The sequence below is a fragment of the Ranitomeya variabilis genome, chromosome 1, assembly GCF_051348905.1.
Source record: "Ranitomeya variabilis isolate aRanVar5 chromosome 1, aRanVar5.hap1, whole genome shotgun sequence".
In the NCBI taxonomy this organism is placed as follows: Eukaryota; Metazoa; Chordata; class Amphibia; order Anura; family Dendrobatidae; genus Ranitomeya; species Ranitomeya variabilis.
The window spans coordinates 1,151,776,332-1,151,793,162 of NC_135232.1; the positions used below are offsets into that span (position 1 = coordinate 1,151,776,332).

The following is a 16,831-nucleotide window of genomic DNA, read 5'->3' on the forward strand; positions in this document are numbered from 1 at the left end:
CACACTGTTACACAGTAGGTTTTCTGTGGCAGAAAGTGGCTTGAAGAGATACAGTGGGGCAAAAAAGTATTTAGTCAGTCAGCAATAGTGCAAGTTCCACCACTTAAAAAGATGAGAGGCGTCTGTAATTTACATCATAGGTAGACCTCAACTATGGGAGACAAACTGAGAAAAAACATTCCAGAAAATCACATTGTCTGTTTTTTTATCATTTTATATGCATTTTATGGTGGAAAATAAGTATTTGGTCAGAAACAAAATTTCATCTCAATACTTTGTTATATATCCTTTGTTGGCAATGACAGAGGTCAAACGTTTTCTGTAAGTCTTCACAAGGTTGCCACACACTGTTGTTGGTATGTTGGCCCATTTCTCCATGCAGATCTCCTCTAGAGCAGTGATGTTTTTGGCTTTTCACTTGGCAACACGGACTTTCAACTCCCTCCAGAGGTTTTCTATAGGGTTGAGATCTGGAGACTGGCTAGGCCACTCCAGGACCTTGAAATGCTTCTTACGAAGCCACTCCTTCGTTGCCCTGGCGGTGTGCTTTGGATCATTGTCACGTTGAAAGACCCAGCCACGTTTCAACTTCAATGCCCTTGCTGATGGAAGGAGGTTTGCACTCAAAATCTCACGATACATGGCCCAATTCATTCTTTCATGTACCCGGATCAGTCGTCCTGGCCCCTTTGCAGAGAAACAGCCCCAAAGCATGATGTTTCCACCACCATGCTTTACAGTAGGTGTTTGATGGATGCAACTCTGTATTCTTTTTCCTCCAAACACGACAAGTTGTGTTTCTACCAAACAGTTCCAGTTTGGTTTCATCAGACCATAGGACATTCTCCCAAAACTCCTCTGGATCATCCAAATGCTCTCTAGCAAACTTCAGACGGGCCCGGACATGTACTGGCTAAAGCAGTGGGACACGTCTGGCACTGCAGGATCTGAGTCCATGGTGGCGTAGTGTGTTACTTATGGTAGGCCTTGTTACATTGGTCCCAGCTCTCTGCAGTTCATTCACTAGGTCCCCCCGCGTGGTTCTGGGATTTTTGCTCACCGTTCTTGTGATCATTCTGACCCCACGTGGTGGAATTTTGCGTGGAGCCCCAGATCGAGGGAGATTATCAGTGGTCTTGTATGTCTTCCATTTTCTAATTATTGCTCCCACTGTTGATTTCTTCACTCCAAGCTGGTTGGCTATTGTAGATTCAGGCTTCCCAGCCTGGTGCAGGGCTACAATTTTGTTTCTGGTGTCCTTTGACAACTCTTTGGTCTTCACCATAGTGGAGTTTGGAGTCAGACTGTTTGAGGGTGTGCACAGGTGTCTTTTTATACTGATAACAAGTTTAAACAGGTGCCATTACTACAGGTAATGAGTGGAGGAAAGAGGAGACTCTTAAAGAAGAGGTTACAGGTCTGTGAGAGCCAGAAATCTTGATTGTTTGTTTCTGACCAAATACTTATTTGCCACCATAAAATGCAAATAAAATGATAAAAAAAAAGACAATGTGTTTTTCTGGATTTTTTTTTCTCAGTTTGTCTCCCATAGTTGAGGTCTACCTATGATGTAAATTACAGACGCCTCTCATCTTTTTAACCCTCGTCCGGCTGAGTAGGTACAATTGTAACTATTCTGTTTTAAAATTGCAATACATTTTTTGCGAAAAGCCGTAGAGGGCTGAAATTTCGTGACATCTCTGCAGTCTGAAACCAATTAAAGGAGAAAGTCTTCCCACAGTGGAGGTATATATGAAGGTACAATTGTACCTCTGCAGCCTGTTAACGTTGTAAAATTATGCAGCCTGACGAAGGTTAAGTGGTGGAACTCGCACTATTGCTGACTGACTAAATACTTTTTTGCCCCACTGTATAACAAAAAAAAAAAAGGGACTGTACCACAATTACTATCTCCCTACAGTAATCTCAGAAAAGTGTGGCAGGCAGCAATAAAAAGGACTGCTGCACACAAAAAGTGTGGACAAACAAACAAGATAGCTGTGCAGAAAGGAAGGAGCAACAGGATTTGTGCTTTTAAAAAAGCAGTTGGTTTGCACAGCGGAGTACACACAGCAACGCAGCTATCAGGGAGCCTTATAACCTACAGAGCTGATGCACAGAAATCGAGCCTCCACTGTCCCTGCAAAGAAAAGGTGGTGTTGGACAGTGGAAATCGGTACAGCACAAGCGGTTTTGGTGTCAATTTACCCTGCCTAACGCTATCCCTGCTTCTGACGAAGCGACAGCAACCTCTCCCTATGCTCAGATCAGCAGCAGTAAGATGGCGGTCGGTGGGAATGCCCCTTTATAGCCCCTGTGACGCCGCAGAAAGAAAGCCAATCACTGCCATGCACTTCTCTAAGATGGTGGGGACCAGGACCTATGTCATCACGCTGCCCACACTCTGCGTGCACCTTCATTGGCTGAGAAATGGCGCTTTAAGCATCATATGAAACGCGACTTTGGCGCTAAGATCACGTACCGCATGGCAGATCCCACGCTGGGATCGGATCGGGTTTCATGAAACCCGACTTTGCCAAAAGTCGGCGACTTTTGAAAATGACCGATCCGTTTCGCTCAACCCTAATAAGGACACATCTTGTTTCATTTATGAATGAGGTACTCTTAAAGTCTAGAAAAAAGACGACTGAGGGGCGATCTAATAAGCATGTATAAGTATATAAGGGGACAAAACAAATATCTCGCTGAGGATCTGTTTATACCAAGGAAGGTGACGGGCACAAGGGGGCATTCTTTGCGTCTGGAGGAGAGAAGGTTTTTCCACCAACATAGAAGAGGATTCTTTACTGTTAGGGCAGTGAGAATCTGGAATTGCTTGCCTGAGGAGGTGGTGATGGTGAACTCAGTCGAGGGGTTCAAGAGAGGCCTGGATGTCTTCCTGGAGCAGAACAATATTGTATCATACAATTATTAGGTTCTGTAGAAGGACGTAGATCTGGGGATTTATTATGATGGAATATAGGCTGAACTGGATGGACAAATGTCTTTTTTCGGCCTTACTAACTATGTTTCTATGTTACTATGTTACTAAAGTCACAGGGCCTATTTTTAGAGGGGCATCAGGCAGTATTTATATTCTTAAAGGGCCATTATTAAACAGTGGGTCTCCTATGCTGTTATTGCCTATGAAATGAGTGGCTGGGCTGCCAACAATTGCAACACACCTCAATACCCCTTTCACGAGAGGTACAGTAGGGCTGCCTGAAAAAATATTGCATTGAATGCAAGGCCTGCACTGCTATCAAGTCATATGCACCCCAATAAGCCTTTAAGCCCAGGTACTGGATGGCCGCAGGAAACCCTCTTCCCATTCTTCAGTTGGTCCTGCCATACAGGTTCCTTATGCATTGAATGCAAGGGCCGCCTTTACCCAAATTTGCAAGCACCCCAATCCCCCCCTGGAAGAAACATGGAGGAGGGCCTCATAAAAAAACTGTCCCATTACCAAGGAGCGGGTCTCCTAGACTCGTACTGCCCATATTGTATTGGCTGACCAACATTTCTCCATGGGGGGTAAATTTGAAAAAAAAAAATCATGACAAAATAGTGTTTACTCTTTTAAGCTAGCGTGATGCCCATGGAGGCCCTCCTCCATGTTTCTTCCAAAGGGGGATTGGGGTGCCTGTAAATTTAGGTCAAGGCGGCCCTTGCACTCAATGCATAAGGAAACTGTATGGCAGGACCAACTGAAAAATGTGAAGTGGGTTTTCCTGTGGCCATCCAGTATCTGGGTTCAAAGGCTTATTGTGGTGCATATGACTTGATAGCAGGGCAGGCCTTGCATTCAATGCAAGATTTTTTCAGGAAGCGCTCCTGTACCTCTCGTGAAAGGGGTGTTGGGGTGTGTTGTAATTCTAGGCAGCCCAGCCACTCACTGCATAGGCTATAACAGCATAGGAGACCCACTGTTTAATAATGGCCCTTTAAGAATATTAACCCCTTAATCCCATATGACGTACTATCCCATCGAGGTGACCTGGGACTTAATTCCCAGTGACGGGATAGTACATCATATGCGATCGGCCGCGCTCACGGGGAGAGCGCGGCCGATCGCGGCCAGGTGTCAGCTGACTATCGCAGCTGACATCCGGCACTATGTGCCAGGAGCGGTCATGGACCACCCCGGACACATTAACCCCCGGCACACTGCGATCAAACATGATCGCAGTGTACCGGCGGTACAGGGAAGCATCGCGCAGGGAGGGGGCTCCCTGCGTGCTTCCCTGAGATGATCGGTACAAGGTGATGTACTCATCTTGTACCCAGTGTCTCCTCCCTGCAGTCCCCGGATCCAATATGGTCGCGGGGCTGTATCCGGGTACTGCAGGGAGTACTTCGGGGTGCAGACCAGGCTCTAGTATGCCTGCACTGCTGTATGTCAGATCGCCGATCTGTCAGAGTGCTGTGCAAACTGTCAGATCGGCGATCTGTGATGTCTTCCCTGGGACAAAGTAAAAAAAAAAAAAATCCACGTGTAAAAAAAAAAAAAAAAAAATTCCTAAGTAAAGAAAAAAAATATATATATTATTCCAATAAATACATTTTCTTTATCTGAAAAAAAAACACAATAAAAGTACACATATTTAGTATCACCACGTCCGTAACTACCCAACCTATAAAACTGTCGCACTAGTTAACCCCTTCAGTGAACACCGTAAGAAAAAAAAAGAGCCAAAAAACAACGCTTTATTATCATACCGCCAAATAAAAAGTGGAATAACACGCAATCAAAAAGACAGATATAAATAACCATGGCACCGCTGAAAACGTCATCTTGTCCCGCAAAAAATGAGCTGCCATACAGCATCATAAGCAAAATATAAAAAATTTATAGTCCTCAGAGTAAAGCGATGCCAAAATAATTATTTTTCCTATAAAATAGTTTTTATCGTATAAAAGCGCCAAAACATAAAAAAAGATATGAGGTATCGCTGTAATCGTACTGACCCGACGAATAAAACTGCTTTATCAATTTTACCAAACGTGGAACGGTATAAACGCCTCCCCAAAAAGAAATTTGTGAATAGCTGGTTTTTGGTCATTCTGCCTCACAAAAATCGGAATAAAAAGTGATCAGAAACTGTCACGTGTCTGAAAATGTTACCAATAAAACCGTCATCTCGTCCCACAAAAAACAAGACCTCACATGACTCTGTGGACCAAAATATGGAAAAATTATAGGTCTCAAAATGTGGAGACACAAAAACTTTTTCGCTATAAAAAGCGTCTTTTAGTGTGTGACAGCTGCCAATCATAAAAATCCGATATAAAAAACACTATAAAAGTAAATCAAACCCCCCTTCATCACCCCCTTAGTTAGGGAAAAATAATACAATTAAAAAAAATTATTTATTTCCATTAGGGCTAGGGTTAGGGTTAGGGTTAGGGCTAGGGTTAGGGCTTGGGTTAGGGTTAGGGCTAGGGTTAGGGCTAGGGTTAGGGTTAGGGTTAGGGTTAGGGTTTGTTAGAGAAGGGATTTCCAACCTACTCAGGTACTCTGTCTTTTAGGTACCTACGCAATGAAGCAATAATCAGAGAGACACACGCTCGTTGTCTGTCCAAATAGTCTCATGCTCTTTATTTTTAGGGCTGGGCTTTTAAAGGCCCAAGATCAAAAGGAAATGTAGGGTTACATAATAAATTGGCACATACGTCCTGGGACACAAGATAGATTAGGTGAAAAGAATGTAGGGAGACTTTGCACATGCCTGTGGTTTTATGAGATGTTGGCTGGACATTGACATTTCTGGATGTTTTTCGAACAGAAAAACAATCTGGGCAATAACAGCCTAACGACCAGATATCCTTGACATTTTCTGGGAAATTCTTGACCATTGTTATTTAAGATATACGGGAAATGAGACTCTGATGATGACCTTGTGCAATACTTTGTTTTTTTAGCTATTTTTCAGATATAAATGAAAATGAAGATTAACCATTTCTTTAACAATTCCCCTCTTTTTATCATCTGATCTACCTTGCCCTAGCTTAACCCTTCCTGTTACTCAGGTCTGCAAGATAACCCTACTTCACGAAATACATGGCTTATCCAGTGTATATCATGGGATACCGACATGCTGTGCATCCATTCAAATTATACTTGTGGGTCAGACCGTCTGTTCCTTCTAACCCTATTTCTATTGAGGCATTATTATAAGGGGATGATATAGATACATTTTTATGACATAGAAGTACAGACATTTATATTAACCCCTTACTGACCTCGGACGTACTATACCGTCCGAGGTCAGCTCCCCTGCTTTGATGCAGGGCTCCGCGGTGAGCCCGCATCAAAGCCGGGACATGTCAGCTGTTTTGAACAGCTGACATGTGCCCGCAATAGGCGCGGGCAGAATCGCGATCTGCCCGCACCTATTAACTAGTTAAATGCCGCTGTCAATCGCAGACAGCGGCATTTAACTACCGCATCCGGCCGGGCGGCCGGATATGACGTCATCGCCGACCCCCGTCACATGATCGGGGGTCGGCGATGCTTCTGAATGGTAACCATAGAGGTCCTTGAGACCTCTATGGTTACTGATCGCCGGTGGCTGTGAGCGCCACCCTGTGGTCGGCGCTCACAGCACACCTGCAATTCTCCTACATAACAGCGATCTGATGATCGCTGTTATGTAGCAGAGCCGATCGGGCTGTGCCTGCTTCTAGCCTCCCATGGAGGCTATAGAAGCATGGCAAAAGTGAAAAAAAAAAGTTTTAAAAAATGTGAAAAAAATAAAAAAAACATAAAAGTTTAAATCACCCCCCTTTCGCCCCAATCAAAATAAATCAATAAAAAAAAAATCAAACCTACACATATTTGGTATCGCCGCGTTCAGAATTGCCCGATCTATCAATAAAAAAAAAGCATTAACCTGATCGCTAAATGGCGTAATGAGAAAAAAAATCGAAACGCCAGAAATACGTTTTTTTGGTCGCCGCGACATTGCATTAAAATGTAATAACGGGCGATCAAAAGAACGTATCTGCACCAAAATGCTATAATTAAAAACGCCAGCTCAGCACGCAAAAAATAAGCCCTCACCCGACCCCAGATCACGAAAAATGGAGACGCTACGGGTATCGGAAAATGGCGCATTTTTTTTTTTTTTTTTGTTGCAAAGTTTGGAATTTTTTTTCACCACTTAGGTAAAACATAACCTAGACATGTTTGGTGTCTATGAACTCGTACTGACCTGGAGAATCATAATGGCAGGTCAGTTTTAGCATTTAGTGAACCTAGCAAAATAGGCAAGCAAAAAACAAGTGTGGGATTGCACTTTTTTTGCAATTTCACTGCACTTGGAATTTTTTTCCCGTTTTCTAGTACACGACATGGTAAAACCAATGATGTCGTTCAAAAGTACAACTCGTCCCGCAAAAAATAAGCCCTCACATGGCCAAATTGACGGAAAAATAAAAAAGTTATGGCTCTGTGAAGGAGGGGAGCGAAAAACGAAAACGGAAAAACGAAAAATCCCAAGGTCATGAAGGGGTTATATTAAAATATATGTTAGAAAATAGAATATAGTTTTTGTTTGTTAGTATAATTCATAGAGTCCATATTGTCAATGAGTCTTTGTAAGTTCTCTGTGGGCTCTTTGTCTTTTATCAGACCTTTGGTCTTCTGAAATACAATCCGCCAAGTCTACTGAAGTTTGCTTGTTGCAGAATATGCATTCAGGTTGGAGTGCAGTTATTGAGGTAGTCATCACTTGGGTTTGCTTTATTATCAAGGTAATGATCAATTTTAGCTTTACGTTTACCTGGAAAACATTTACAATTAGAACTGAGAATTTTCTTTATTGCATAACAAATAACTTTATCATCGCTGCAATGATTAGTATCACTAAAGCTGCTTGAATTAGGGCATGAATTACACCCGATATCCATACACCTATTCCTTTGAACAGGTTCACGGGGTTTAACCATAAGAGCCATTCAGGGAGGGGTAAATCATCCAGTGAATTAGCTTTTTGCACCCCTTCCCTTTATCATTTCAAGTTATTCTATATCAGGAGTAACTCTCATTAGTCCAGAAGGATCTATATATATATATATATATATATATATATAGTAGCAACAGGCAGGTCCTACCACCTGACAGAAGCCTCTTTCAGAGGCTGTGAGATAATTATGTACTATAGAATGATGATTAATAATAACTATAAGCTGTTTCATGTAGGCTGATTTAACATTTAGAGCATCAAATAAATAATCAGTTATACTATCAAAAATGTCACCTAGTCGATACATACCAACACATATTCATAGATGCCTACCTCTAGAAGCTGCATGAAATTAATTTGTGGTGGCTGGAGCAGGTACAATGGTCAGGCGGTGCACTGGTCCCACATTTAGGCATACACAGACTACGCATCCCTATACGAATCTAGCAGCAGCTCAATGGAATTCTGGGGTCACCTAATTAGCTTTTACCTGACTTACCATTGCATCTTTGGACTGATGGGATAGTCCATGAGAGAGAGCGCACATCATGGGGAACAGTGCCCTAGGAAGGCAGTACTTACTATCCACTTTCCACAGACCATCTTCTTGCTTCACACAAGAGTGCCTTTGCCAGTCTTCCTTTTCCGGTGCAGAAGCCTGATCTTGCAGCCTCTGAAGCAGTTGTAGGTCCCTCTCCCCGGACACCTGTACAGTGTATACTTCTGCAGGGAGAGGTAACAGCGCAGCGGCTTTTGCTGCAAGGTCAGCTCTGTTGTAACATGTCCCCCCGGATTTATGACAGTACAAACAGAAAGGGAGGTCATAACTTGGATTTCCTAGTGCTGGGGCTGAGAGAATGGCTTCCTTCCGGTCCTTAAACCCCTCTTTGGCTTCTGGGGTCAGTTGGTATGGCTGACCCTTGTTTCACATTGACAACACATCAAATAGAGGGTGCATGATTTGTGATGCAGAGGGAATCCATTCTCTACAGTAGCCGATCAGCCCTAGGGATGTTCTCAGTGTACTTATGGACGTGGGCACAATTGCTAAGCTTATGGCCTTTTACCCTTTCTGGTGTTATGTGTTTCAGCTGAGGTGAAATGCAGCGACCTAAGAAAACAACTTTTTCCTCTCTCTCTTTTTTTTTTTTTTATTATTATTTTGCTGTTTATCTCTTGAAACCTTACATCCTTCATTGTACAAAAAGATTAGCAAAGAATCTGTTTCGATTAGACATACCTGTTTGCTCTCTGCTCAGGGGATATTGTCTAATGCACACTGGTACAGTACCTGGCTTCAATATGATGGATGCTTGTGTTATCCTTAACAAACCAACGTCTCTCTTATCCTTTACCCATACTGCAGCTGATATTTGCTCCATCATTTGCTGAATGTCCTCATCTTTGTCAATTTGCAGTTTTTCATCATGTAGCTAAATTAGCGACATCATAGTGGAGAGGGTTGCTCCAGACAATGGGCCTGTAACAGTAATACTTTTCTTCCAAACAATTAATAACTGCATTCATTGCACTCAGGATATCAGCACCTATCAAGGACATTTATCTGAGTCTAGCAATTGGGCACACAAGTCTGTGGTACGTGCTATTCACACATTCTTGGGTTCTGTTCATGCAAGGGATGGACTGCCCCATCTGTCCCTACACCCTTTACTGTTTTCCCTGTCATGAATTGTTGTGGCATATCCATTTTCTTGTATCATTACGACTCACCCATGTATCAATCAGGCATTTTAATTGTGTGAAAGTGATAGCCATCCTGGGGGGACCACTAGTTTTGTTTACACTTCTCTTGGCCAACTATCCCATCTTTCCTTTTCTTCTCTCCCCCTGTTCCCCTGTGATACATACCTGTCCCCTGCACCGCAGTTTTCACAGCATTAGTAAATACATCCGGAGGTATATTCACCATAACAGGGGTTGGCTTTAGCTGCTTCTTTTGCTCTCCTACTGTTAATCTGTTAAAGGCCCAAGATCAAAAGGAAATGTAGGGTTACATAATAAATTGGCACATACGTCCTGAGACACAAGATAGATTAGGTGAAAAGAATGTAGGGAGTCTTTGCACATGCCTGTGGTTTTATGAGATGTTGGCTGGACATTGACATTTCTGGATGTTTTTCGAACATAAAAACATAATCTGGGCAATAACAACCTAATGACCAGATGTCCTTGACATTTTCTGGGAAATTCTTGACCATTGTTATTTAAGATATACGGGAAATGAGACTCAGATGATGACCTTGTGCAATACTTTTTTTTTAGATATTTTTCTGATATAAATGAAAATGAAGATTACCAATTTCTTTAACAGGTTAGGCTTAGGGTTAGGGCTAGGGTTAGGGCTAGGGTTAGGGCTAGGGTTAGGGTTGGAGCTAAAGTTAGGGTTAGGGTTGGGGCTAAAGTTAGGGTTAGGGCTAAAGTTAGGGTTAGGTTTGGGGCTAAGGTTAGGGTTAGGGTTGGGGCTAAAGTAAGGGTTAGGGCTTGGATTACATTTACGGTTGGGATTAGGGTTGGGACTAGAATTAGGGGTGTGTCAGGGTTAGGGGTGTGGTTAGGGTTACCATTGGGATTAGGGTTAGGGGTGTGTTTGGATTAAGGTTTCAGGTAGAATTGGGGAGTTTCCACTGTTCAGGCACATCAGGGGCTCTCCAAACGTGACATGGCATCCGATCTAAATTCCAGCCATTTTTGCGTTGAAAAAGTAAAACAGTGCTCCTTCTCTTCCAACCTCTCTGGTGCGCCCAAACAGGGGTTTACCCCAACATACCAGCGTACTCGGGACAAATTGGACAACAACTTTTGAGGTCCAAGTTCTCTTGTTATCCTTCGTAAAATAAAAATTTGGGGGGCTAAAAACCAATTTTTGTGGGAAAAAAAGATTTTTTATTTTCACGGCTCTGCGTTGTAAACTGTAGTGAAACATTTGGGGGTTCAAAGGTCTCACAACACATCAAGATAAGTTCCTTGGGAGGTCTAGTTTCCAATATAGGGTCACTTGTGGGGGGTTTCTACTGTTTGGGTACATCAGGGGCTCTGCAAATGCAACGTGACGCCTGCAGACCAATCCATCTAAGTCTGCATTCCAAATGGCGCTCCTTCCCTTCCAAGCTCTGCCATGCACCCAAACAGTGGTTCTCCCCCACATATTGGGTATCAGCGTACTCAGGACAAATTGGACAACAACGTTTGGGGTCCAATTTATCCTGTTACCCTTGTGAAAATACAAAACTGGGGGCTAAAAAATCATTTTTGTGAAAAAAAAATAATTTTTATTTTCACGGCTCTGCGTTATAAATTGTAGTGAAACACTTGGGGGATCAAAGTTCTCAAAACACATCTAGATAAGTTCCTTAGGGGGTCTACTTTCCAAAATGGTGTCACTTGTGGGGGGTTTTAATGTTTAGGCACATCAGGGGCTCTCCAAACGCAACATGGCGTCCCATCTCAATTCCAGTCAAATTTGCATTGAAAAGTCAAATGGCGCTCCTTCCCTTCCGAGCTCTGCCATGCGCCCAAACAAGGGTTTACACCCACATATAGGGTATCAGCGTACTCAGGACAAATTGCAGAACAATTTTTAGGGTCCAATTTCTTCTCTTACCCTTGGGAAAATAAAAAATTGGGGGTGAAAAAATCATTTTTGTGAAAAAATATGATTTTTTATTTTTACGGCTCTGCACTATAAACTTTTGTGAAGCACTTGTTGGGTCAAAGTGCTCACCACACATCTAGATAAGTTCCTTAAGGGGTCTACTTTCCAAAATGGTGTCACTTGTGGGGGGTTTCAATGTTTAGGCACATCAGGGGCTCTCCAAACGCAACATGGCGTCCCATCTCAATTCCAGTCAATTTTGCATTGAAAAGTCAAATGGCGCTCCTTTCCTTCCGAGCTCTGCCATGCGCCCAAACAGTGGTTTACCCCCACATATGGGGGTATCAACGTACTCAGGACAAATTGTGCGACAACTTTTGGGGTCCATTTTCTCCTGTTACCCTTGGTAAAATAAAACAAATTGGAGCTGAAATAAATTTTGTGTGAAAAAAAGTTAAATGTTCATTTTTATTTAAACATTCCAAAAATTCCTGTGAAACACCTGAAGGGTTAATAAACTTCTTGAATGTGGTTTTGAGCACCTTGAGGGGTGCTGTTTTTAGAATGGAGTCACACTTGGGTATTTTCTAACATATAGACCCCTCAAAATGACTTCAAATGAGATGTGGTCCCTAAAAAAAAAATGGCGTTGTAAAAATGAGAAATTTCTGGTCGAATTTAACCCTTATAACTCCCTAGCAAAAAAAAAAAAAATTGGATCCAAAATTGTGCTGATGTAAAGTAGACATGTGGGAAATGTTACTTATTAAGTACTTAGCATGACATATCTCTGTGATTTAAGGGCATAAAAGTTCAAATTTGGAAAATTGCGAAATTTTCAAAATTTGTGCCAAATTTACATTTTTTTCACAAATAAACGCAAGTTATATCGAATAAATTTTACCACTATCATGAAGTACAATATTTCACAAGAAAACAGTGTCAGAATCGCCAAGATCCGTTGAAGCGTTCCAGAGTTATAACCTCATAAAGGGACAGTGGTCAGAATTGTAAAAATTGGCCCGGTCATTAACGTGCAAACCACCCTCAGGGCTTAAGGGGTTAATGCCACCTGATGCCCCTCTAAAAATAGGCTTTGTGACTTTAAGAGTCCCTCCTTCAGAAAAGAAACATGATGGGTCTGCTTATGTGTCACACACCACATGGCCAGCTAGCGTTGTTAAATGTTACAATGACATTTCCCAGTGAATGCATTTGTATTGGTTGAAAGCAATGTTAAAGTTGAAAATGCATAAAAAACGCGGCGTGTGAACATAGCCCAAGTGGTGCAGGAACATTTCGGTCTGGGGTTAATTATTTTGACTTAAATACAAGTCATTAACGTGGAAAGGATGTACCTTAACACATTTCTCAACAAAATCCATTTTGGTTTTGTTTTTGTATGTTTTTTGGTGCACCTGTAAAAATGGAGTGAAACTCTGACAACATTGCTTACAGCTGTGACCTAGAAGTCAAAAAATGCTTCCAGTGGTGATCCACATGATGTCCCTGTGTCATTTGAGCCGTGTTTTCATCATTTTCAGACATTTTTAGACCATAAAAGGACCCCAGGGGATCGCGGTAAAAATACTTGGGTTTCCCATAGACTTACATTGAGCTCATTGCTCGGGTCGAGTACCTGAGTATCCCAATCTGCTCGACCCAAGCAACCGAGCATTTTAGTACTCGTTCATCACCAGTCATCACTTAATTCTGTGAGCATGCAGCTTTTCTCTTCTTCTCTATTCATTGCGTATTAGCATGCTATTGCAGAAACCCTAACTCCAATATTGTTTAGTTGTGCCCTCCATATTCAATTCTCTAAAAGGATATTCCAGGTTGGGACAATCAGGTCACCTGGCCACATACCTCAAAAGACTGTTAGCTGTCTAAGCTTGGTGCCCGCCAAATGCGGGTTGCCACTGGTGGGTATAGCTGGCTCTGGAAGACCCCAAATTCGTAGCAGCTCGAATTCCAGTGTGCCATTGGAAGAGTGAGACTGTAATTTGCATCATCTTGAACATTTACTGGGACAGTTCTATATTTTATTGTCTGTTTGTGGACCAATAAACTATTACCACACTGTTTTACCCTCACCCTGTGTTATCTGAGTAGTATTCTGCCCATGAGAAAGGAGTGTGGACATTAAGTGGGACGAGTCCTGGTCCATGCAGTCTTTTTAAAGACATCTGAGCCAGCGGACGAGAGCACCCACTGACCCTCACGTCGCCACATCTACTGTAAGAAAAGTTGTTCCCAAATGCTTTTACACATGTAAAATAACAAACAGAGCTCATCTTCCTTGGGTCCAGCACAAAGTAGATGGCACAAATCACAGAGCTTTATGTTTGGCAGCAGTGATGCTGGGCACGTAAGTAGTAACAAGTTATCTGCGTTTTATCGCTGCTGCCAAAAATGTTTATCTTCATGAACAAACTAATGTCAATGTCTTTGTGATTCCATGACCTTATTTTGAGGGTGTGAAGGGTTGTGTGGTCTAAAAAAAAGTCTCTGTATTTTGTCCAATTTGTCCAGAAAAGAAATTACCAAAGGAGATGGCGACCCTGCATGCACAAAAAACATGTAGCAGTAAAGTATGGTATTTATTGTTTATACTGAGAGAGATATGACATGTGATGGGCGTTTAGTCATCCAATAAAACATATTTGTATTTAACATTGATGGAAAGATAGATATTAGACAGATTCACAGACAGACAGATAGATAATAAATAGATAGTAGATAATTATATAATAGACAGATAGAAAATAGATAATAGATGATAGATATTAGATAATAGATAGATACATAATGGATAATAGACAGATAGATAGTTACTAGATAGATAATAGATAATTCATAGATAATAGATAGATAGATGATAGATACTGTAGATAGATAAAGCCAAAATATGGGAAGAAGCACTCCACAAATTATTTAAGGAGTAAGGTGGACTAGGGCCCACATGGCGTGGCGATGTTTTGGTTCCCAAAATCATTTATTATGCATGATAAAGGCTCTTGGGAGCCATAACGTCACCACACCATGTGGACCCAATAAAGTCCACCTTACTCTTTAAGTTATTTTTGTTGTGCTGCTTCCCATTTTTTGTCTTTATATATTTGACAAGTATACAGGTTGTTTGCCGGGAGATCTGGGCAGCCACCTATTTGGAAAGTGTGCTGTTCCATTTTTTCTAAAATAAATAGATTATGGATAGATAAATAGATAGAAAGATAATAGATAAATAATAGTTATTCTTCCCACAATAAAAGTAACACGTTATTACATTTTCCTACAGACAGCGAGATCTGCATGAAATGCGAAATTGACGAATGGCCAAATGAGAAGAGAGACCAGTGTCTGCCTAAAGTGATGGAGTTCATCTCTTACCAGAATGACACAATGGCTTCGGTATTTTCCTGTATCGCGGTCTTCGGATGTCTTGTGACCGGCTTCACGTTTGGGATATTTATTTCCTACCGGGACACTCCTATTGTTAGAGCCAATAACCGGAACCTGAGTTACCTCCTCCTGGTCTCCATCTTTCTCAGCTTTCTCACTGTGTTTTTGTTCCTCGGTCGCCCTAATGATGTAACTTGTAGATTACGTGAAACCAGTTTTGGATTTTTCTTCTCAGTAGCCGTCTCTTCACTTCTCGCCAAGACTGTCATGGTTTGTGTTGCTTTTAAGTCCACCAAGCCTGGAAGCGCCTGGAGAAAATGGCTGAACGTGAAACTGCCCTATACCATAGTGTTGTTGTGTTCTTCCTTTCAGGTTGTAATCTGTGTTTTCTGGTTGACTATTTCTCCCCCATTCCAAGATCTGGACACTGAGACTTATCCTGGGATTCTCATCATTCAGTGTAATGAAGGCTCAGATATCTGGTTATACTCCATGTTGGGTTATCTGGGGCTTCTGGCAGCTATGAGCTTTGTCCTGGCTTTCATGGTGAGGACATTACCGGACAGTTTCAACGAGGCTAAGTACATCACCTTCAGCATGCTGGTGTTCCTCAGTGTCTGGATTTCCATGATCCCGGCTTATCTGAGCACCAGAGGGAAGAACATGGTGGCTGTGGAGATATTTGCAGTGATGGCTTCCAGTGCTGGACTTTTAGGTTGTGTGTTTTTCCCTAAATGCTTTATTATTTTGTTTAAATCTGGAATGAATAAAAAAACGGAGCTGCTCGGAAAAAGAAAGGAATGACAGCAAATATTAGGAACCACTGATAATAATGACTAATTCTGTACATTAGACCCATAGAAACCATTTTAAAGTAAGATGTAAGATTCTCTATCAACCTGTGTATGAAATAAACATATAAAAATGTATTATCCCGTTATCTCCAGTAATTGATGTATTTATCAGGACGTCTCATATTTGTATTAGAGTTTGGGAAATGTAGAAATTTCTCTGTGGTTTTGGTAAATGATCTGCTTCCTCCTTAAAGAGAATCTTTTAGCAGTTTCTCCGTGTTAAACTGGACTCATCATGGAATAGCGGCTGCAGAGCTGAACACAACACAGCTTTTATCCTATAATTTCTCATCTCCATTGTGGAGGTATGAGTTTAGAAATATAGGTTATAATTTATGAAGAGCACAAATGGGCATCACCAGAGAATATTATCTGGGAGCGTGCGGGAAAAGAAGGAACATGTCTCTAGAATGTCAAAAGAACATGCTTTCTCCTGTGAGATGTAATGACAGATAGTCCTGCTCTCTGTCTGATCTCTGCCTAAAATCTACTGCAGAGTGTGATTACAAACATGTTTAGCTTTCAACTCTCAGCAGTGAGTGTGGGAGAATGAACTACAGCTGTACTGACAGTCCATTGAGGGGAGAGCTGCAACTGCAGAGGTGTTTGTAATCATGACCGCGTATCAACAATGCAGGATCCTTTCAGTCATGAATCCTCAACCCCAACTACCTTGCTCCCTTTTAAACCATACCCTTTTAACTACCCAATGAATTGACACGAAGACATAAATTTCTTTTGGATAATTTGGCCAAAGTACAAATGAAATGCCACCAATCAAAAATGAATGTTTTGTCAGCAAGGTAGGACTGTAATTAGATACAATAAAAAGTAACTTTTAATAAATACCACTAAAAGAGCCCATTTGACTCATAAAACGACATGAGACACAACGTACATATACTGGCTGATATTATCAGTGAGCTCAATACAAGCTCCAAAACAGCACGGTGATTAATATAAACACCTGAAAAAATGCAAGAGGTGTCTTT

General features: G+C 41.7%; 1 protein-coding gene across 1 annotated transcript in view; it reads left to right on the forward strand.

The window, feature by feature from the left end:
- Positions 1 to 16,025, forward strand: part of LOC143801002 (vomeronasal type-2 receptor 26-like) — a 58,424-nt gene extending 42,399 nt beyond the window's left edge. Inside the window, exon 3 of the mRNA XM_077281223.1 lies at positions 14,882 to 16,025. Coding sequence (XP_077137338.1) covers positions 14,882 to 15,789 — 908 coding nt within the window. The 3' untranslated portion in view covers positions 15,790 to 16,025. The remainder of the gene's footprint in view (positions 1 to 14,881) is intronic.
- Positions 16,026 to 16,831: the final 806 nt, after the last annotated feature.